Source organism: Martes martes (assembly GCF_963455335.1).
Source record: "Martes martes genome assembly, chromosome: 5".
NCBI classification, from domain to species: domain Eukaryota; kingdom Metazoa; phylum Chordata; class Mammalia; order Carnivora; family Mustelidae; genus Martes; species Martes martes.
The window spans coordinates 105874055-105897179 of NC_137892.1; the positions used below are offsets into that span (position 1 = coordinate 105874055).

At 46.1% G+C, this 23125-nt stretch overlaps 1 protein-coding gene across 1 annotated transcript in view; it reads right to left on the reverse strand.

Annotated features, from left to right (window-relative positions):
• Positions 1-629: 629 nt before the first annotated feature.
• RANBP17 (RAN binding protein 17) overlaps positions 630-23125 on the reverse strand; it is a 319731-nt gene continuing 297235 nt past the window's right edge. Inside the window, exons 27-29 of the mRNA XM_080805045.1 lie at positions 5151-5249; positions 3188-3315; positions 630-1038 (exon numbers count right to left, since the gene is read on the reverse strand). Coding sequence (XP_080661171.1) covers positions 942-1038; positions 3188-3315; positions 5151-5249 — 324 coding nt within the window. The 3' untranslated portion in view covers positions 630-941. The remainder of the gene's footprint in view (positions 1039-3187; positions 3316-5150; positions 5250-23125) is intronic.

Genomic DNA, 23125 nt, shown 5'->3' on the forward strand with positions numbered 1-23125 from the left:
AGGGCCTCCTTCATGTCCCGGGTTTGGGTTAAGTCACAATCCCCAGGGTAGTAAAGGGTTTTTGTGGAGGGATGGAAATCAGCTGTTCTTCGAGCTCTGAAAAGCTGAACCTTAGCACCTAGCTCTGTTTTGGTGGCCCAGGGCTGCAGTGAATATATATTGTAATTGGGCACCTGCAGCTTGTCTTAAAAGTGAAACGAAGGCAGAAGGACTGGGTGCCAGCCCCGCCCAGCACCTCTTGCGGGAGCCGCTGGCGCTCTCAGAAGGAATAGCTCTGCAGGCGGTAATTGTATGGCTTAATTCTTCTAGACCGAACCGCTTCAGATCTATGCCAGTGAAAAGCAAACGTTGTTTGTAAGTCATTTAATTGTGTTACTGTCTCTCAACTTTATCAGATGCCGCTGAGGCCAAGAGGGCTGTGTGCGGCCCTGTGGGAGGCTCTGGCGGGCTCCCAGCCTCGTTCTAAGTGCCCACAGCTCAGAGACCCCAACGCTGCTTCTTCCAGACTCGCAACAAACTACTAATTTAATGGGTTCAAACGGTATTTGTCTCGACACATGATCCATGTTGAAGGCTGCTCCAAGACATTCATGACCTTGATGACAGAGTACCATTTACTAGTACAGACTTAGGTTCAAACCTGGTTTATTAAGTTCTTTGGTTAAATATTGTTTCTACACCCTTTTAGAGCATTATAAGAACAAAGATAATGGTATTTTATAGAAAGACTGAAAACCCATCTCTTGCTTTCTCAAAGACTGAATTTACATTGTGCACTATTATAAATTCTTAGAATTAGACCAGACTTATAAAAAGGGAGGGATTTTGTTGTTTCTTTTGAAAAATAGATTCTCCTGGGCTAGCCAACATCACTGTCCTGGGACCCAGATGCACAAGAGTCTCTCGGTAAAGGCTGCTTGGCACGTGGTCAGGGGAGGCGGTCAGCTCATCATGTCCAGACTGCATGGCTCACTGCTGCCGTCGCTCCGCAGGGCCTCTGCCACGTCTCTTCTGAAGACAGACAGGTTCTGGGTGAACCTGTGGAAAAAGGAAGAAAGGCTGGGGGCAGCGGGAAGGCCGAGGTGGTGTGAGCAGGGAGGATGATGAAGACACTGCAGTGGTCAGGACCTTGGAGAGAGCCCCGGATCCTGGCAGAGCTCCTTCCTAGCACCTCCACTGCCACCAGCACCCGCTTCATCCTCTCCCTCCCAGAAAACAAGGGTTTTACCACCAGATGTGCCTGGACCATTTTGAGGGACACATTTTGTGGGTGTACTATTTAAAAACTGCTTTTAAAAGTCAAATTACACACAGGCAGTAAGGAATATAAAGAAATGAATCAAAGTTTCTGTGCCAAGCACTGGGTTGAGTTTACATACAAATCCATTTAGGCATCACAAGTCTCCCCAAACGTTGGTATTCGTATCCTCACTTTGCAGATGAGAAAACCAGGCTAGATTACCTGGGTTCGAATCCTGGTTCCACCACTTCTTAGCGGGGTGATCTTGGATGAATACTTAGCCTCTTGTCTTGGGGCTCAACTGGAATAGCTACCTCATGGGATTGTGGGACTTGAGAATTCACTGACTCAGTTGAGACAACGCCTGTACATACTCACCCTAGTGCATGGCACGTGGAAAGCATCTGTACTCTCTTAAACAGGAAGGCTGTCTGGCATCGTTTTACAGAGCAGCTCGGGAGGGGGTACTCCAATTCCCAAGCCTCAAGTGATGCAATCTCCCCCCTTCTGGCACCTATGGTGTCCCCATTCATTCAGTCTCTTCTGCGTGCCAGAGGATCATGGCATGGGATGAGCAGTCAAGGGTGTGTCTGCAGAGCCTATCCGACTTGGCCTTGTACTGCCAGGGCCCAGGCTGGGGACCACTACACATCACTGTGGTTATTGGGATGACTGATGACTCACATTTCAAATGGTGAAGCATCTGAATGTTACCACTTTTACAAGAGGTGGTGCCTGGCCCCAAAAACATTTTCTTCCTACATTGTTCATTATGGTCTGTTTCCTCCATTAGAAGCTTCTAATGGAGGCAAGGCAAAAACCTTGAACAATTATTTCATCACTGGTATCCTCAATGCTGGCACATAGTCGATGCTCAATAAAATTCTGTGCTCTAAATAAACGAACGGATGAAAGCATACCTGATAAGTCTGGGTTCCTTTCATTTAGATCTCATTGGCAACTGTAAAACCAGCCACTCTTTTTTTTTTTTTTTTAAGATTTTATTTATTTATTTGACAGACAGAGATCACAAGCAGGCAGAGAGGCAGGCAGAGAGAGAGGGAAGCAGGCTCCCTGCTGAGCAGAGAGCCCGATGCGGGGCTTGACCCCAGGACCCTGGGATCACGACCTGAGCCGAAGGCAGAGGCTTAACCTACTGAGCCACCCAGGCGCCCCAAAACCAGCCACTCTTAAAGATTGGGCAGAGGAGGAAACTCATGTTTACTATGGCTCCTATGTCCTAGGTACCATGCTTTACTACATTCTGTCCTTTCACTATCACAACCATTCTGTTGGTGAGCACACTGAGTATCAGAGCAGCTGACTGCCTTACTCACTGCCGCACAGCCTGTAGAGGGCAGGGATAAAATTTAAAGTGGAGTCCGGCTGACCTCTAAGCCTGTGTTTGTTCAGATGCCGGGAAGGCTTTCCTCGTCCTTCAAAGCAGTTCTGAGCTTTCCTTCTTTTGACCTTTTCAATGAGCTATTTTTCCTATCTTCTGCTGGATTATAGAGTGCATAAGGGCACAGGCTGCATTTTACTAATCTCTGCTTCTCTATATAGTGCCTAGCGTGGTGCTTAAAACAAAAGCAAACAGGGACACCTGGGTGGCTCCATTGGTTAAGCATCTGCCTTTGGCTCAAGTCATGATCCCAGGGTCCTGGTATCGAGTCCCACGTCGGGCTCTCTGCTCAGTGAGGAGCCTGCTTCTCCCCCTCCCTCTGCCTGCCGCTCCCCCTGCTTGTGTGTGTGCTCTCTGTCAAATAGATAAATAAAATCTTAAAAAAAAAAAAAAGCAAATACCTAGTAATATGTATTGGATGGAAATAAGCTGAGTCTAGGCTTACAAGATGTAACAGAAAAGCCACCTGAGTGTGTGCTCGGTGTCAGCACGATCCAGTTGTTTTCCACAAGCCGCAGACACTGAGCCTACTGGGCAGGGCTTACCTGTCTCTGTTCTTGACGGACAGGTTCTGCTCTACTCCTTCCATCAGGTTCCTGAAGCACTGGGCAAGGACCTCCTGCTTGGGGAGAGGCTGGCTGTTTATCAGACTTGCCCTCAGTTCACTGAAATACTGTGGGGAGAAAGAATAGCCTCAGGGCCTGGACGCCAGACGTGGGCCCCCGAGAGAGCTGTGGGGGAGGGTCTCGACCTGCTCCCTCCGCTCAGTGCTCCTCACTCTCAAAGGAGCTCTCGGTCCAGGCCCACTTTGAACTTCAAGCCAAAGCAATAGCTACGTTCCGAGGTATAACTGTATTATCCCTTCTCATAAAGATCTCTTGTGATAATTTTCTCCCATCACGGAACAATCTAGGCCCTCTGTGGGGGACCAAGCACGTGAAGGTCTTCCTGACTCTCATCTCCACTCATCACAGGCTGAAAGAGGAAGGGCCTCTTCTCCTCTGAGGCAGGAGAGAAGAATTTAACAGGGAGGACTTGGGGTGACTGGAGGGTCCCCCAACAGGCTTCATCATTGTCCATGGCTTTAGTGACTCACTCCTCACACAAGCCCGGACTTGGTCCCAAGTGTCTGTCTGCTGGCTGAGGCTGGGTCTGCTCCCGTGAGGCTGGGTGCTAGAGGGGCTTGCTTCCTTCTGAGAGGGCCTTCTGGCCCTAAGAAATGCACCTGTCACACCTGGTGATGAAGAGCTGCACCGCCCTTCCCCTCTGCTGGGGTCTGCGGGCTTCTACACACACGAGCTCTTGCGCGACACACAGCTCCTCATCACTGGAAACGGCTTAATTTCCGCACAAAGACAACATTTTGCCAGTCATGTGTTTATCCTTCCCAGCCCAAACAGCATGATATTTAATTTCCATCATACATTAAAACAGCCCACATCAAAAACACACATAATTAATATGTAGTCAGACTAATACTTAAATACTATATATCAGAGGCATTACACTTAAACCACAATGTCTTCCTGAACAAGATTGGGAATGCACAAAACTACTTATTTTTCCCTTTTATAATGATGCAGTGACTCACACCAAATAGAAAATTATTAGTTTTTCATCCCAAACCATGAAATATTGCCTCCATCAGTAAAGTATAATATTGTGATGTCATAAGCTTTTTCTAAACACTGAATTTGCCCTTATTCCCTCTCAATCATTTTAAAAGAACTGCTCTCTTTTATAGAGCTTGGATTTAAATCACAATAACACCGAGGGAAGATGAATGACAGTGCTATTGAATGTGGCTAAAATTGGATACTTCAGCACAGGTGAATGATGAGACAGCTCTTCTCTTTTTGATATATTTTCTTCTTCTATTAGTTTCCTTCCAAGGCTGGGATTTCAGTTTGAATTTTAATGTATGCGGCTGCCTCTAATCTCACTGTCTTTCTCCCCAGTACTATCTTATTGTATAGACAATTCATTCTCCCAAGCAGTAATGCACTGTTCCTCCTGACTGCTGGGGAGACAGGGGGTGGTTCAGGAGGAAGCTGGAGGGCCTAGGAGGCTGCCCACGGTGGCGAGTGCACGTAGGAGCTGGAGACTTGTGCTCTCAGGTGGTGGGTGCTGGCTATGCAGTGAGTCCCTGAAGGGACGATGACCATGTAGGCCAGTGGGGAGCAGGAAGAGTTGCAGCTTGGAATTCCACAGGAAACAGATTAAGGACATGAGGGGGAGCTTGAAGCACTACTGAGCAAACCACCTGCCCAGCGTGTGGCGGCTCTGGGTTCCAGAAGAGCTGGTCTTGAGGCTCACCTACCTGAAGAAGATCCGAAGCCTCCGGGGAAGGGCCACCTGGGGGATTATGGCCTTGCCCCAGAGTGCCCAAGGTTCCAGCTCAAGCTCCTTTGTTCCTTCTGTTCTTCTTGTCGCAGCTCACCCTGGTGTACAGCTTCTCCCTCCCCACCAGGGACCATCTCCTGTGGACATTCCTGCAATCACACTCACCTTCTCGTTGAGCAGGATGAGCCCCAGCAGAGGCCTGGATACTGACCACTGGTTCCGACAGTCTTCAAAGACAATGGTGTTCATGAGGACAGACATCATCTAGAAGACAGAGTCAAATGAAGGCCTTGGCTCCAAGGTCCCCCCAATCCCAGGTCTGTCGTGGGCTCACCTTCTACCCCATATAGTGCCAACAGCCACAAGGGCTCTTCCTGGACAAAGAATTTTGACCCTGTAAGCCTATAATGCTGCATGGAGGAACTCTTGGCCAAGACTCCCAGTGCCCTGAGGAAGAATTGCTACCACCAAAAGCTTCAGCGAGAACCTTCTGGGTGGGCAGAAGTCAGAGGTTACAGAGCTAAGAGGATCAGTCTCTGATCCTCAACCCTGGTATACTTTCCTCCATGCAACTCGCCAGGAGGCAACTTCTTGCCTCTCATTTCACCAGAGGTCACGTTATGGAGGGGTAACATCTCTCAGAGTGAGGGAGAAATGGGACACATTCCACGTGACCTCAGAAGGTCCTGTTTCCTGCTGGCTCAGGCTCATTTGTTCTTCATTCACTAGCTCACTCACTCACTTCACTTTTGTATGTACATACAAATGCATCCTCTTAAATTCAAAGTCTCAAGACACCTAAGGGAGGTCAGAGAACAGGCATCTACTGCGACCTCTGCCCCGGGGGAGCTAGAAGCTTCCTGGGGCAAAGCACAGAGCAGAAAGATAGCCAGAAATCGGGCGGGGCCCATGGCAGTGGGCTAGCAGTGGAGGGAGGGATGCTGCTGGGTCTTTGAGAAGGCAGGAAGATTCCACAGAGAAGGTACGGGTTAAGGAGAGCACCATACATGTGTTCTGGGGACAGAAGGCCGTGCAAAAGGAGGTTGGGAAAAAACTGAGTGTGGCAGGGGAGAAGAGACGGGAGCCAGAGAAGCCAGACCCAGGGCCAGGCTGGTAGACCATGCTGCGGAGCCTGGACTTCATCGTGATGAAGGGGGAGCCTGTGATGGGTCTGTGGCAAAGGAGAGACGCTCAGATCCGCACTTAAGCAAGATCCCTTCAGAGACAGTAGAAAGTGTGCAGTTGCAGGTGACATTAAAGGATGAAGGCCAGTGCTGGGGTTCCTGCAACAGTCCGGGCAAGTGGCAGGGAAGCAAGCTTCGGTCCCCTGCATGCAGCTGGCGGTACACTTGCCTTTCCTTGGACACTTTCCCTCCCATCTCTAGTCCTTCCGTTTCCACAGCTCCAGAGCTCCTGTGCCCCAAAGAGCACAGGGGAGATGGCGGTTATGTAGGAAAGCTACCACCCACATGACCCCTGATGGGGCTCTGGTGATGCCTGCTCTCGTCCCCTGCACTTCTGCAATCCAATCTGCCTGGCGATCTCAGGCCAATTACTGAACCTCTCTCTCTCTCTGTGTCAGTTTCATTAGCTATCAGGAGGGAAATAATAATCTAGCCCAAGAAAGCTCTGAGAATCAAATGAGATGGTGGAAATAAAAAAGTGTTGCAGAGAGGAAAAAGTGCCATAAACATTTAAGGTACACGATAACAACAGTAATGAGCATCTCTGTAGTTCGAAACATCTGCCGCCCCATACATCATCCTCATCATCCTGGCGGTTAGGCTGGTTGCAGGTGAAATCAGCCAACTCCACGTTTACTGTATGTCCAGGCTCTCGGGGGAGAGGCGAGGGACTCAAGCCCGGCCCTCTGAACATCACTTGTTCCCACGTATGGTCTGACAAGCCACCCAAAGTCGTAGAGCCACAAATTAAATTGACAAGCAAAACTAACAGATCTACAGAGACGGTCTAAAATATTATGGGCTTCGCAATCTGAAGGCAGAATGGATATTTTAATGGAAAAGATTAAAATCAGAGGCACCAAACTCCTCCAGTAACTGACAAAGCAATCCTGAAGTGATGTGCCAATTACTTTATACGGTCCCTCCGTGGATTCATTTGTCTGAATGCATGTATTTATGTCTGTAATAAGTAAGGCGATGTTTGAATAAAATACTTTTCTAAAAATAAAATTGGCCAAAATGTCTGATTTAAAAAAAAAATTTTTTTTTACTCTTCTGCAAAAATGGAGATTAGCGAGCAAATGTACTCAAGTGCTATTGATGTGGCAGCTGAGGGGGGAGGGGACAGCACAAGTGATGCCACGAATTCCTTTGGACAAGCTCCCCCCCTGCCAGTCTGGAAGGATAGTGGGTGAAATGCCTACCTACAGAATCCTGATCCAGGTCCTGCAAAATCTCTGGTAGGAGGCTCTCCGTGCTCAATGACACGGACACATGCAGGCTCAAAGGGGGGGCGCCCTTGGCGACTCTGCACCTGGGCGCCCTAGCCTGCACGGAGTCACATAATGCAACTAAAAGCCTGGATTCCATGGGATCCAGCAGGCCCCCACCCCTCCAACTTCTGCTCACCCCCATACTGTTACAGGATGGCTGCAATGGCCATTTCTGATCTGCCCAACTGAGGCCTCGTTTTCCAGGGCCCATGTCTGAAACACACACATTACCCACTGTATTAACCCAAGCCACTCTTCTGCCCAGCCAGGGAAGGGGCCATTTGGGAAGAGGAGCTGTGTGGCTTGGTCCACTTAGGAAAACCATAATCCACACTGCTTCAGCACTTACTCTTTCTCCTCCCTTCTCCCCACAGGCTTTGGTGTGAGTTTGCAGGAAATGTCCCTCCCTGAGACAAAACCAGCATGGTGTGGTAGGGACAGGCTTTGGACCCTGCCAGAAAGGAGGCCAAATCCAGGCCTGCCACTTACGTAACCCAGATGCTGGGCGAGTCCCTTCATTTCTCTGAGCCTTTATTTCCTTACCTGTAAAACGGGAGATTATAACAACTACTCTGAAGGGTTGCTGGGAGGACTGACTTCCTTCATCTGTATCAAGCATTTTGTACTGTCTGCTGCCCAGTAGGCATTCCATAATTACTCATGTTCCTTTACTGAATCTATGGTTTCCCTCTGTGGTGTGACCTAATGGAATTTCAGGGCTCAAGGAAACACCTCATTTCATGTCTTGATTATGTTCAGATAAATGAGATCATAGTCTCCTCACAATTACCGAACTTCATGGAGAGTTGCAGTCAAAAAATAACCCACCATAGCAAATAGTCTCCAGACTACCCCTATTTGGTCTGACACACGTATTAGCATGGAGTCTGAATGACGGTGTTTCTGCTCTTCTGAAGACTCGTCATCTTCCAAATCAAACACAAAGCTACCACAAATACCTGACTTGGAAAGGTAAGACAAACTAATGTTGGGCCATCTGGATCTCCATCCGCCCCTTGGCCCCTCTCCTCTGCTTCTGCCCTAGGATGCTCTGGTCTGGGCACAACCTGAAGCACAGTGGACCCTGCAACCCGGATATGCTGGTCGCGCTCTCCCAGCGGCAAGGTGGCGACCACATGCGCTCATGTCAGGCGCTTCCTGTTTTGTCTCCTGCTGATGTAGAATAAGCAAAGATGTGGCCTGTGTTGCAGGCTTTGCTGCGAGCTGGCGAGTCTGCACTCTAAGGAAGTTGGAGGTTCAGTGGCTCTAGAAGCTGGGTAGAGCAGGATGGTGGGGGTCACATGGCCCCAGTGAGTGCAGGGTGATGACTAGTTGTGAGATTAGTCTGTAAATTCCTGGGCGCTGAGACCAGGAGGGACTGCAGATTCTGTATCCCCAGGTCTGGCATGGCATCTGGCACACAGCAGAGGCTTGGGAAATAGCGACTGAAGGAAACAATGGACACATGAACGAATGAATGAATGAACAGGAAAGGATGAATGAACTATCAAGAGTAAAAGTATAAAAGGCTAAAGAACATTTTGAAAGGGGATAGTATAAAAAACAGAAAGTTCTGGCCTCAATCTGTGGCGAAAATCTGAAATGGGTAAATACCTAAATTAATACACTGTTCATTTCCAAGGATCTTGCCTTCGTGCTCGGAGCCTGAGAACTCTCCCAAGCCGCTGGTGTCCCTTCAGCCAGCAGCTCCCCAGGAGAGCCCTCGTGGGGCTACGAAGGCTGAAGGCTAATGCACCATCGTCTCTACTGACCAGCACGTGCACCCAAGAGAGATTGTGCCTGATGAGTCTTCTCACTGCCCGCGGTACTCAGTTATGTCTCATGCACAGCCTTCTGGGTGCTCAGCCCTATGCTTGGCACATGCTGTCTCTAACCCTCTGCTCACCTTGAAGCAGGCCTTATTGTCACTTTGTAGACTAAGGATCTGAGGTTCTGAGCCAGGAAGTTACTTGCTCGAGGCATCAGGCTACAGCTGTCGGGATGCAAGGGAGACCTCAGGTACGTGCATGGGTCTGCCTGGGTCCCGAGGCCATGCCTGTGCCATCACGCCAGCCTGCTGCCTACTGCAGTCCACAGCAGGGCGGCGACCATCAGTGGCGGTGACCAAGGCCACGTGTCCTGCTCCTGCTGCAGTCTGCTGGGGCCCTGTTGGTGTGGGCTTGCTTCTGGGCATGATCACTCTGGCACCTTCTGTGGGCCTCCTGGATCACACGCATCTCCTCTGCTGTCTCCTCTGAGACTAGAATGGCTGCTGGAATCCCCGCGATGACAGTCCAGGCCAGCAGGTCCTGGAGAGCGTGCAGACCTTCCTGCCTCCTACCTGATGCTTCTAGAAATGTGGTTAACTGATTTTCAGACTCTCAAGATGAACAACAGTAGACATAATTAATAGATTGTCTCTGGAAAATGGTCCACTGAATGTTTTTCTAAAAATAACAATTTCCCTCCCACCAAAAGTACCATGTACACAGTAATTTAAATTAACATCATTGAGAACATTAGTAAATTAAGCTAATTTCCTTTGTGTTACAATGTTCCCTACAAGGTGAACGCTTTTCACTGTTAGTGATCTTAGCGCCTACTGAATAATGCAACTAAAAGCCATTCCACAGAGTTCTGAGAACTAGAGGAGGAGACGCTAACCCTCCCTCTTGCTCCCGGCCTGTGTCAGAAAGACAAAACCCCGAAGCTGGAGCGATGTCATGAAGCCTGGTACCGCAGGGATGGGAGCCTGGATGTAGGGAGGGGAATGCCCTCTCCTCCCTCTCCAGCCCACTCTGTGCACACTTCAGTTACACTGCAACTTTGCTGCCTGCTCCTCTGGGAAATGGAAAATGGGAATGGGATGAGAGTCATCGGTCTTGTCCGAGAGGTGGTAGAAACAGGGCCTGAGAGGCAGGCTTTGGTTTGACAAAGGAAGGACAGCCAGAGGAAAGGTGAGAGGCCCCGGATGAAGCCCTCCTGTGCCTGGATCTAAGTGGAGCGAGGAAGACAAAGCAAGGATGGTCAGGGCTTGGCTAAGAGGGCATGTCTGCAGAAGGAGGGGTCTTAATTGGTCAGGGAAGGGGTCTTAAAGGGAAAAGAAATAGAATGCAAAATTCTCTACACCACTGGCCAAGCTGGAATGTTCTCGATTTTGACACAATGAGCTGAAGTTTTGAGGAACGACCAATGATAAATGGACCCGAAACTGAAGAGTGGGTCATGTGTCTCAGCAATCTCTTGGCGTATGTAATTGGCCTTCCAGAAGGCCAGTAAGACAGGAGAGGGAAGGCTGGCCTCAGCTAAAAACAATGACCCAAAACCAGGATTGCTGGGATAGTGCAGTCGGATCTGAGCAAGCAGAGGAAACTTCTACCCATCCCCACAGTAATTTCTCCAGAGCCCCATGCCCAGGATGGAGATCCAGGATCGGGGAGAATCTGAACGTTGCCAAAGGAGGAAAAGCTTCCAGGTTTTCGGTGCTTGTGAAAGTAAGGCAGTTGCTGTCATAACCAAGTGCTGTTCCTGAGGCCACGTGCACAGCAGATATTGAAATGTGATCCTCCTCAAATTAGATACTAGTCATCTTTAGGGAAAAGGAATCAATTGTTCTCTTCGTCTGCTGTCTACTGATGTGATACTAGCGGAATGTTATGAAAAATGAAAGCAATGGACAAATAAGCACGTATTTTCCAGTCTGGATTAATTATGCCCCACCATCTATGTTACATTAAATCTTTTAATGTCTGTGAATATTAAGCATTTTCCTAAATTCTTATTGTGCCTTTACAGCTTCATAATACTAGCAACTATTTAGCACTTTAAATGAAAAAAAAAAAAAACAAAAAAAAACAAAAAAACAAACCCAAAACAAAACCTAACAAAATGCAAGATGCGGTGAGCCTCTTATTTTTAAAGAAACAAGATTTCAATCAATTATAGGTGACCTATTCCCCTTTGGAAAATCATCTGGGAGTCCTGCCTACTTGGCCTTTGCACAATGCTAGCTTTGCTCTCGAAGTTTAAAAAAAAAAAAAAAAGGCAAAACATCTTTTTACCAATAATGGCATTACAGGATTGTAGGCCTGGTTAACTCATCTGGTTCTGGTCATACATTAGCGGCGCATATCTGCACATTTAAACCAACAGCACTCTCTTCCTCTGCCCTCTCCTATGCGAAGTTAAAGGATGCTTTTTCTCCAAGTGATAAATCGCCCAGGATATTAAAGAAACTCTTCCATCCACTGTAAAATCTAAGGAAATACACAACCTGGTTTTGCTGTTGTTTCAATTTTCTCCATTACCAACATTACCCCTAGTTCTGAAGACATTCATTTTAATCATCGTTTATCGGGGAAAGAATTACCTGCCAGTCTCCTGGCTTATACGAAAGAAGATAAAGTTGGAACGAAACTTCAGGATTAATTAATTGAGAGTACTGCCTGTAATGTGTCTACTCTGAATGTTACAGCGCACATCACAATGAAAACAGTTTTATTTTCCATGGTTGAAATAAATTATAATAAATAATTTATTTCAATGGCAGAGATGTACTGGAGAGCAAGAGCAGCAAAATTGACTACGCTACACTGTGAGTCTCATTCTTGAATCTTCATTATCCATTTGAAACTTTTTACGAGTAGTAAATCATATTTCAAGTGGCTGCAGATCTCATAAAGCAGCTTGCCGCATTCAAATAAAACCGGAAAACCTGGGGCATTGGGAGTCTGCAGGCCTTGCCACTCAGCACTATTTGGGAAACTCTTTCTCACTCTTATCTTGCCAGCATCAAACAGAACACTTTTTCCACTTGATATAAAAATTAAGCATCACTTGTCAAAAACGTCATCTATGTTTCCTCTGGGTGAGAATATTGGGAAAATTTCTATGTAGAGGAACGGCCTTCCCCTTCAAAGCCACTTCCCTCTAATTTTTATTCCCAAATGAATGACTGCCACACAGCCAGGTTCTAGAACCTCAATGGCCTCTACTAGCAAATATGTGTACAAACTCAAGAGGGAGGGGCACATGTGCTATGATTCTGTCTAAAAAGACCAGCTGATCTTCATAGGATGGGTGATATTAAGCTTGAACCTTAAAAGATACATATAAGCATCAGCAGGGAAGAAGAATGTATCACGAAGAGGAAATAAAATGAGAAGAGACAAAGCAGACAGGGCTTGGGATGTCTGAGGAACAGTTAGCCTCTTCTTTTGAGTAGGAAGGAGCAGAGCTGAGGGCGGGGAGCTGAAGGCTGGGCTGGGTCCAGGCTCTAAAAGGCCTGTGCTGGGATGCCTGGGTGGCTCACTGGGTTAAGCCTCTGCCTTTGGCTCAGGTCATGATCTCAGGGTCCTGGGATCGAGCCCTAAGTCAGGCTCTCTGCTCGGCAGGGAGCCTGCTCCACCCCCGCCACTGCCTCTCTGCCTACTTGTGATCTCTTTGCCTACTTGTGATCTCTGTCAAATAAATAAATAAAAATCTTAAAAAAAAAAAAAAAGGTCTGTGCTGTCACACTAAATGCAGAAGCAGGTTTGGGCCAGTGCATAACGGGTAGCCTTCAAAGGATTCCTGAATAATGCTGAGCTCTGGGATCTAGAACAATGACCGATGGGAGACCGGAGCAAGGCAATGATGCATCGGTACCAGAGGCAAGGGAGCACGTTTAGATACTACTGCAACAGTCCAGCCGAGAGACGGCGAGGGCCCCAGCAAGGCTGGTAGCAGAGACAGAGAGGGGTGGTCAGAATCCTTGAGTGTACACACCAATTTTTTCCCAGGCAATGAAATCTTTCCAAGAAACATAACCTGCCACTAAAGCTGTAGATAAAGTCAGAGCTTTAGGCCTCAAATGCAGGACTGCCCATGGAGAGAAGGGGCTGGGTGCCAGATGGCCCTTGGAGTGCTGAGGGCAGTGGAGAGGCTCTGCAGACGAACAGTCCAACAGTGACCTCGGGACATCAGGAGCCACGAGACAACCCAGCCGGTGGACGTACACATGCACAACGGAGAAGACTACAAGCACATGTTTATATTAAATATTCAGCGATAAAGTAAACTCTAACCGCTGCCGTTCAGAAGCAGGGAAGGGAGTGGGAAATAGCATGCTAGTTTATTGAACAGTCATCACAACATTTCCCAATGAATATCGTATTTCAAAACAGCACAACATCAGGCATAATGGCACGAGGGCATCTCGTACAGCCATCCAAGCAGAGTGCAATGAATATTGTATTTCATAATAAATATATTATCCTTACAGGAGGAGGGTCAATGTTTCATTGTCTCTCATCTGTCACTACATTCTCCCTGATTTCCTGAAGGGATTTAGTTAGATGGACCTAAAAATCATCATAACCAACAGCGGAGAATTATCTTACTTATTATGTTCAAATGATTTTGTGTGGGGAGAAAAAAGTATTTTTGTGGCACATTCACAGGGCCCTCGGAAGCATTTTCCATTAAAGATTAGCCTAGAGTTTATGTTTAAACCACAGAGGACAGCATACTGCCTTTCAGATTTGAGGGTTTTTATTTATAGTCATCTAAATGGCAGAGTGCTGGCCAGGAGGCCAAGGGGATGATTCAAAGAGTTACTGAGATTTGGAAGCTCTTTTGCCCTAAGAATTATAGGAAGCCTGAGGAATGATAGGACTAGATCCCTGCTCCCTGATTTATTCAGACATTTACTGACTACGTACTCTGTGCCAAGCTGTGTGTCACAACCTGGGGACACACAGATGAACAAGGCACAGTCCTAGCCCTCAAAGAGCTCAGAGTCGTGTAGGGAAGGAGATACACAGTTGATAAACCATGACAACCCAACAGAGAAAGTCCCACACACAGAAGCTAGCACAGAAGGCTTTAAGAGACCAGAGGAAGCTGAAGAACTCTGTCTTGGGGTGAGGGCAAGGCCAGGAAGGCTTCGCAGGTGACATGTGGAGCTGTGGGAGAGAATAAACCAAGTCTGACAGGCATACAGGTTGGAAGAAGGGCGAGCAGGGGCAAAGGTTTGGAGAGGTGTTTGGGGGATGGCGAGCAGTTCTGTGGGACTGGAGGGGTGCGGTGTGGAGGGGCCGCTGGTGGCAAGGGAGGCTGAGTATGCGGACAGGGGCCGGATCTTGGGAAGGGCCTAGTATTGGGTGCTACAAAACATGGGCCTTATCTTGCAGGCAATGGAGTGCCACTCAAGGTGAATGACTTGAGGTGAATGACTCTGAGAAGGACAAATTGCTGGTCGAGCCCCTCTGCTGATGGTCTGCTCCTTTAGGAGGCCTGGGCCGTCTGACTTCCCATCCGTCTACAAAGGCAGCTCTGTTCCTGTTCTCGAATCGGGAGGCCACAGACACAGGTTACCTGCCTGGCCTGCACCACAGTCGGGGCAGATCTCGGTTCCCTCTTTGCTGGCTCTGTGGCCAGGACCCTGAGAAATGGCACTGCCATCACTTCCCTTGGTCCGCAGTGCATAACGTAATAGTGTCCCCTGTCAGGAATGGTTCTCTTTGTCAGGAAGCTTTTTATTGATGTTCAACCTTCATTTTCCCTTTCTTAATAATATCCCATTATGCCAATACTCCATTGTGCCATGCTAAGTAATTCCCTCTCCTTCTTGGCAGTGACATCTCCCAAGTATTTATAGACTTATCAAATGCCCTGTTTAGTTGTCACTTAGGCAGGCTATACATATTTAGCTTCTTTAATCTGGCCCTATAAGCCAGCCCTTCCATTCTCCTAAATCACTTGAGTTTCTTTCCTCCAGGTTTCTGTCAATTTGTTTCCAGCCTCTCTGTGATGCAGGGGGCTCAGGAAGAAGATGGGCCTGGGGGAGGGAGGGTTTGCTCCCTCTGTGGGATACGAGCCCAGCCTATCCTGAGGGCAGAACTTCTCCCTTCAAGTGCAGACTCCAGAACGGGCCAGGCCAGGCCTCTGGGGGCTATGAGCCCCTCACGTTACCCACACGTGTTTCCAGTCCCTGATACTCCACTGGTGGCTCTCATTCTGTGCCAGGTGCACACAGGCAACACGTAAGTAGTAAGCGCCTACTGTGTGTCGGGTGTCATGCCGGGGGCTTCTCCCTCCTGCTTTTCCTCTCCCTCTTCATTTCTCACACATATTCAGTGCTCAAAGACTTACTGAGAGCCTACTATGTACCAGGCACTGTGGTATGGGATGGAATAAGATGCGGTCCTTGTGGCCTTAAGAAGCTCCTGGAGCCCGAGTTTTGTATCAATGTCTTATTGCCCACCCATCAAGTCGTTTCCTTCCAATCCTAAAGGGTCTCTGAGAAGTCACCCTAAATGCACTTAACTCTAATTGACGCTTTTAGTTCCTTGAGTGGAACTTCTTCGTCCTATCTAAAACTGGATGCCACATTAAGTACGGGCATTAACACAGAGCTCCTGCTTAGGATTTTCTTTCTGGTGGGTCTCTCTGGGGCCTGAGAGAGTTCTCTCCAGGCCCTGCACTTCTCATTGCTCCTTCTTGGCAGTTGGCTTCACATTCCTCATTCACATGACCTCAACTAAGTATGCACTTGGATGTTTTTCTTTTCCACGGTAGTGATGTTCTGAGTTACACGGTAGGCTGAGGAGTGACAGAATGGGAAACAGCTAAGGCAAAGGGTCTTGGCTGAAGTCTTGGGGAGTCTGGGCCTAAGATCTCAGGAGGGACTAGTTCAACTACCTGATCCTGGGGGCCAGTTCCAGGAAGGCTGAGAAGTGCCCTGGTGGAGATGCTGGTATATTTGAAGAGGTAAAGTAACTATCCCAAGGACACAGAAGTATTCAAAGCCAGATATGTTGATTGCAAAATCTGTTCTGATCACAGTAAAGCAGAAAATCCTAACAAATACAGAATTTGCAACTCAACACTCAGAAAGGACAGAAATTCATCCATCTGAAAGCATTCCCTGCATCTTCCCAAGCATGACAAGGATTGAAGAATTAACATACAAGAGTTATTCTTGGGTGCAAAGTGTACAAAGTAGCAGGCCAGAGGCCTGTCCTCATGACAGGCCAGAGGACTAGGGAAACTACTTTGTTCTATAAGTAGTGATCAGACTGTAATCAAAGAAGTTGTTTTCTTGAACATACGAAATGAGCTCATAGCCTCCCCAGTGGTTGCTGCTGATTAAACTTTCCAAGAATTAAGACCGGAAATGAATATGAAAGTTCAGTTCACAACTCTGGCGCACACTCATATGCTTTGGAAAAATTTCCCATTGTTTACCCTTCAAGTATGTGAAAAACCAGGGATAACTGTAAAATGAATAAATCAAGCCATCATTAAGCTGACCCTCACTTTACACAGTGCCATTCTTTCAAGAAACTCAATTTCTCATACCATTGACAATGCCACTTGGAAAGATAAAAGTGGGAGAAATGCCAGGAGAGCAGAGTAGGTTAAAGCCCTGGGAAGACTTGGTGCGGTAAAAAGTATGCGAGATCTAGAGACAACAAGCCTTAGTTATACTCTCAGCACGGCTATTTACTGGCTGTGTGAATTTGCCTCCCAGCACCCCTGCACAGTTAACCCATACAGGTACTGTGGATGTAATCTGGGGATGTACCTATACTCCCAAGTTCAGAAAATAAACCATATTTGCCCTACTGTCTCATGAGAGTTGCCGTGAGACTCAGAGGAGACATGAGGTGTAAAGAAACGTCAATGGAAAGAGTCCTAATGTTTATCCTCATGGTGATGCCTGGAATGTGTAGAAAGAATAAGGGACAAGTCAATTTGGGGCCAAGAATAAAATCCAAATGACACTGTACCTGCTCTCCCTGCCCCACCCGCCCCGGTCCCCACCAGTGAGGGTTTGTGATCTTGAGAATGCATGTCACACGGAGAACTCTAAGAAAGGCAGAATACACTTGTGGGACTAAGAAGACCTAGGTAATCTGGTTGAAGTCATGGCCTTCAGATTTCCTGGAAAGGACACTTCTCACTTTCATCTGTATGAATAGTAGCGATATGTTCTCCTCAGGGACATAAAAACATTATTGGTTCCTGTCCACTGTTTTTCAAATTTTACCTATTTATTGAATACCTTCTTTGTATTGGGTGAGTCTATACTCATTGGTCCATTTTCTCCTCACAATTCCCTGAGTCAACAATCTTTTGGCTGTGAGGACAGCAACTTCCACAGACAAAAGTCAGGCCTAAAAGGGGTGACTCAAGGACCCCTGGATTAGGCAGTGCAGCTGGGTCTCTTGGTGGCTGTGGAAGGCTGATGGAATCTTTCTCGGTCTCTCTGGGGCTGCTAGTCTCCTTCAACATCCCCCCAGCGTGCCTGCTGCTTTCTTCTCTTGCTGTTGACTGGCTACTTCTCTGGGCATGCAGCAGGGGATGGCTGCCACATGGTTCTTGGTTTTTCAAGTCTTCAAGTCAAGTGAACAACTTCTTAATGCCAGTTTCTAAGTCTAAGGAAGAGGACTCAGCCAACCTGGGTCAAGTGCTTACCTCTTATCTCATCAGTTCTCAAAGGAAGGGCTCTGGCTCAGTCAAGGATTTATAAATGAATTAAATGAATGAATGTTGTGTGCCCCACCCTGCCCCCTCCTGCCCTACCAACCCTGTCTCTAGGGCATTTACAAGTAGCACTACATAGTGGTTATGAGCACAAAGGTTCTGCTGGTTAGAAGCTGTTATAGTGACTGGGTTACCTGACTTCTTGAAGCTACACTTAGGATACTTTGATTATAAAATGCAGAAACGAGTATCTGCTTCCCAAAGTAGTGAAACCTTATGAATACAAATATAAATACGAATGATAAATATATACATTTAAGCACTTAGCACAGAGCCTAGCAGATTTTTCCACTTCTTTTTCATCATAATCATTCATCACCATCATTGTCTGCATCTGAAGTTGCTCCTCTATAGTGACCTCCTAGGTCTTAGCAACCCTGCAGGAAACATCTAGATCTTTAAGGAGGAGGTGTGGAAGTTCTTTCACTTTGGAGTGGAAAGGTGAGGAAACAGTTCTATCTTTTTCATCAGCTTCTCTGTGACATCCATACAAGTTTAGGATCCTTCTGCTGCGCCCTGGCTTGGGTATGACACAGGAAGATGGACGCAGGCGGCATGTTCACATGTTGCAGAAACACTGGTCAGAGCACGAAGACCACGTGTGTGCTAAAACATGGGAGTGCTAATCCTGAGTGACTTCTGTTCGTGAAATATGGGCTAAGTGCTGCTCCCTGCGCTGTGTCAGCATAAGCAGGCAGATACCATCTGGAGAACGTCTGAGGGCAGACAAAACCATCCCTTTAGAACACGGACTGTGGGACACCTGGGTGGCTCAGTTGGTTAAGCAGCTGCCTTCGGCTCAGGTCATGATCCCAGCGTCCTGGGATCGAGTCCCGCGTCGGGCTCCTTGCCCCGCAGGGAGCCTGCTTCTCCCTCTGCCACTCTGTCTGCCTATGCTCACTCGCGCGCTCTCTCTCTCTGACAAATAAATAAATAAAATCTTTAAAAAAAAAAAAAAAAAAAAAATAGAACACGGACTGTGAGGGGGCCAGGGTGACTCAGTCGCTGAAGTGTCTGACTCTTGATTTCAGCTCAAGTCATGATCTCAGGGTCTTGAGATCGAGCCCCGCATCGGGCACGGAGCCTGGTTAAGATTCTCCCTCTCCCTCTCTCTCTCTCTGCCCACCCCACCCCCTCCTTATGCACACTCTCTCTCTGAAGAAGAAAAAAAAAAGAATACAGATTGTGAGATACTTCCTCAGAGTTGGTATCAGTATTTCATCTATAGAGTAGAAATTTTCCTTGCTAAGGCTTTAAAAAGGGATACATTTAGGGAACTTTTAATTTACAATGATAGCCAATTATGCCAATCACCACTAATGAAGAGGCTAAAACCATTTTGCTTGCCATTTGCCATCCTGGGTGAGAGATTTGTTACCACGCATGCCTAATTATCTTGGGGGAAACCTGTGTAAAACTCTGCATTTTTTCCCACATGCAAGGTTCTCTGTTTTATAGGAATGTGAATACTGTTACGCTGAAAATAAATTAAAAAAAAAAAAAAAGGAATGTGAAGGAAAAGGTATGGCTGTTGTTCATCTTTTAGAGCCCCTTTGCTATTCTGAAAACATTGGCTATGACTACACAGCAAAACTGTGCTAAACTGTAGATAAAAGAACAGTGACAGATTGCAGTCACTTTAATTCATAAAGAAAATAGTGGGAGCCCCTGGGAACGCCGATTGAGCCACTAGCACCCAGTGACTTCATGCTAAGTCACAAACTACATCATATATTTTAGTTTAAACACAAAGGCTAACGGACATGTGACTTATTTATTTCAAAAACTTCTTTATGCAGAGCTGGTCCTTTTTCTTTTTTTCTTTTTTTTTTTTTTTAGCTCTTTGGAAAACATTATACATCCCCTCTTTTATAAACATACAAATATAATTGTAAAATGACATCATTCTGTTTTCATTTAATTACCCCTGAAATGCTTTCTATTTAATATTCATTACTCAAAAGCTAATTTAAAAGAGAAAGAGATGCGACTTATTAAAAAAGATGTACTGTCATTCACAGCAATAGTTATCTAATATACAGAAGTTAATAAAGCAGATTAATCTACAAGTCCCTTTAAGCCATTCTTGAGTTTTGAACAACTGCCTCTTTGACCTTTCACCTTCATGCTGTGCACCAGTAGCAGGTGCCAGCTGTACAGAAATTATGGCTGTGCGTTTGAACGCAGAATCTTTTCTTACTTTGCTTCTGACCAGCAGCTGACCCTGTAGGAGTGATTGTTTCTGGGGCCGGCCTAAAGGCTACATAAACCAGCAGCAGATAAACAAAAGGCTACATATACCAGCTGCCTTGCCTAAGGGTACCGTCCGAGGCTGACACCTCCACTCCTTCTCCGGCGTCCCAAATTGCTCCTTGTTTGTTTCCATACATGCATTTCATCCTTGTTACACTGTGCAAGGGGTGGCCGGAGGAGAAAACCCCCTAAAACAACAAAAAACCCTGTCCCTTCCTTCGCACTTGACTTTTGAGTATTCCATGTCAAACTGTGTTATTATGATGCTAATCTAGGCCTGATTTAGCAACTTTAATAAGAGGCTAAACCCTCTTGTAATTAGATAATAAAATTTTATTATGTATTTTAATATTAAAAGTCTTAAAATCAAACTCTTCAAATCATACACTGCTATGGAGCTAAGGTACTTAAATATCATAGCCCCAGAAAATGGGAACTTGAAAAAGCACATTGTGGCTAATTTTTCATTCTCAGAAATGTAAACATGGAATTCCTATGTGGTGGCAGGGAAAGCTCCAACACTCTTAATTATGTGCAGGGAAGAACGAATCTATTCAAGGGTGAAGCACACTGTACCATTTCCAGCAACAGCGTGAGATGGCTTTGACAGTTATTTCTTGGATACAAATTACACAAGTATAAAAACAATCCCCATAATGATTAAATGCAGTTATGTACATAGGAGAATACCAGTGCAAATGGTAACATATTTAAATGGTTTTTCCTTCATTAAAAAAAATTATATATGATATTAAACCATCAATCACTGCTGAGGCACAGGAGCTGCAACGTACTGTCACTGGTTGAAATAAATGACTTGGAGACTGAATTCTGGCTCATTCAATATGGTGTCTCTGCTGTTGCTTAGTCACCCAACTCTCTGCTGGCTTGGGCTACATCTGGTGGATTCCGTCCCTTTCAATTAATAAGGCAAGTTATGCTATCAATGGATTACATCTTTAAACTGTGCTTAGAGGTAGAAAAACACATGTCCTAGAGAAAAAAAAAAAAAAAACCACAACACTTCTCTGTTCTGTTAACCATTTGGAACAATATTCGAAGTGCTTATTTCTTTCCACGCCTATGTTTAGGATGAAATTTTTTTGTGGAATTTCAGCAGGATCGTTAGTATACAAAAGTGTAATCTCCTCTTAGCATTCCCATTCCGTTTATTATGTAGCAGTCTATGATCATGCTGGTTTTGAAACCTAAAGTCACTGCCTGAGGACTGTAATTCTGCAAATTAATTTTGGGGGGTTTGTTTTCTAGACACTCATTGACCAGTACAAGGTATCAGGCTCTGCTAGATGCTAAGACAAGTATCAAGCCTGAAGAGATCTTTGGGGAAGAAAAGGTACTCTGTTAAAGACAGATATTACAGTTCTGATGATAACTGGATGATTCATAAGTCAAGAACAGATTTTTGTTTTAACTAATTTTTCTGTTTTAAAATATCATTTCTTTTGGTTATACTTGAAACAGTCATTCAACAAATATTTCCATAACAAAATTCAACCAAAATGGCAAAGATAGGGTATACAACAAAAAATTTGGACTCGAATCATCCTTCTACAGATGGATCAATGATTTTATAATATCACAGATAAAATGCCATTTTAGTAAAAAAAAAAAAAAAACAAACCCCCAAATACCTAGTTTTTCTATATTTAAAATTATATACTTTAACTTTCTAAACTGATCTTTAGGGGTGATGGTCACAAATTCATCATTCAAGAGTTTTACTCCCATCTGGACTTTCATTATGTGGTTGTTACCTAGAAACTTTTGTCCAGTCCTGGTCCTCTCATATATTCTGATTTGATCCTTAGTAATTAGACTGTGTGTACACACACACACACACACACACACACACACTTACTTGACCAAACTGAACTTTAATTTTTGCCTCAAACAAATATGGTTATTTTGAAGATTAAAAAAAAAATGTTTGGGAGGTGTTAGCCGAGTTTCATTGACTGCTGACTGCATCCATTCTGGATGCAAAGACACGATCCAAATATAAATAAATGCCCTCTTTAAATTTTAATAGACATCTATGTATAGAATCAAATGTAAGAGCAACATAACAGCAGCCTCTTTAAGCAAGTAATCCAAAAAGTGTGCTTCAAAAATTATTAAAACATCAGCAGTAGCACATGGGATGGCTGTGGGAAATATCGGGGATCATGCTTTGGAAGACCTTAGTTCTGAAACCCTCTAGGATTACATAGTACATTGGTGGAAGACTGGTAAGCAGACACATAAAACCTGGATTTCTGGTTCTCTTTTGGGGGTGGGGGCGGCAACACTGGGTCCTACCTTCTTACAGGGCAAGAATGAGCTGGCCCTGTGTGGAGGCTGCCCCCGCAGGACTGGGATGTAGACTCAACTTGGGTTTCTTTCCCAAGCTTCAAGTTTCCTGCTTGGCTCTGTAGACATCTTAGTTTGTGATACTTTGTAGAATGGAAAGGATAGGGAGAGGGACGCTCAACGTTATCACTTTGAGTCTTGTTGATGTGAGAAGCCCTTAAGAGCTAACGGTACCCAGGGGGTGCCTGGGTGGCTCAGTGGGTTAAGCCTCTGCCTTCAGCTCAGGTCATGATCTCAGGGTCCTGGGATGGAGTCCCGTATCGGGCTCTCTGCTAGGCAGGGAGCCTGCTTCCTCCTCCCCCTCTCTCTGCCTGCCTCTCTGCCTACTTGTGATCTCTCTCTGTCAAATAAATAAAATCTTAAAAAAAAAGGGGGGGGCGCCTGGGTGGCTCAGTGGGTTAAAGCCTCTGCCTTCAGCTCAGGTCATGATCCCAGGGTCCTGCGATCGAGCCCCGCATCGGGCTCTCTGCTCAGCGGGGAGCCTGCTTCCCCCTCCCTCTCTCTGCCTGCCTCTCTGCCTACTTGTGAT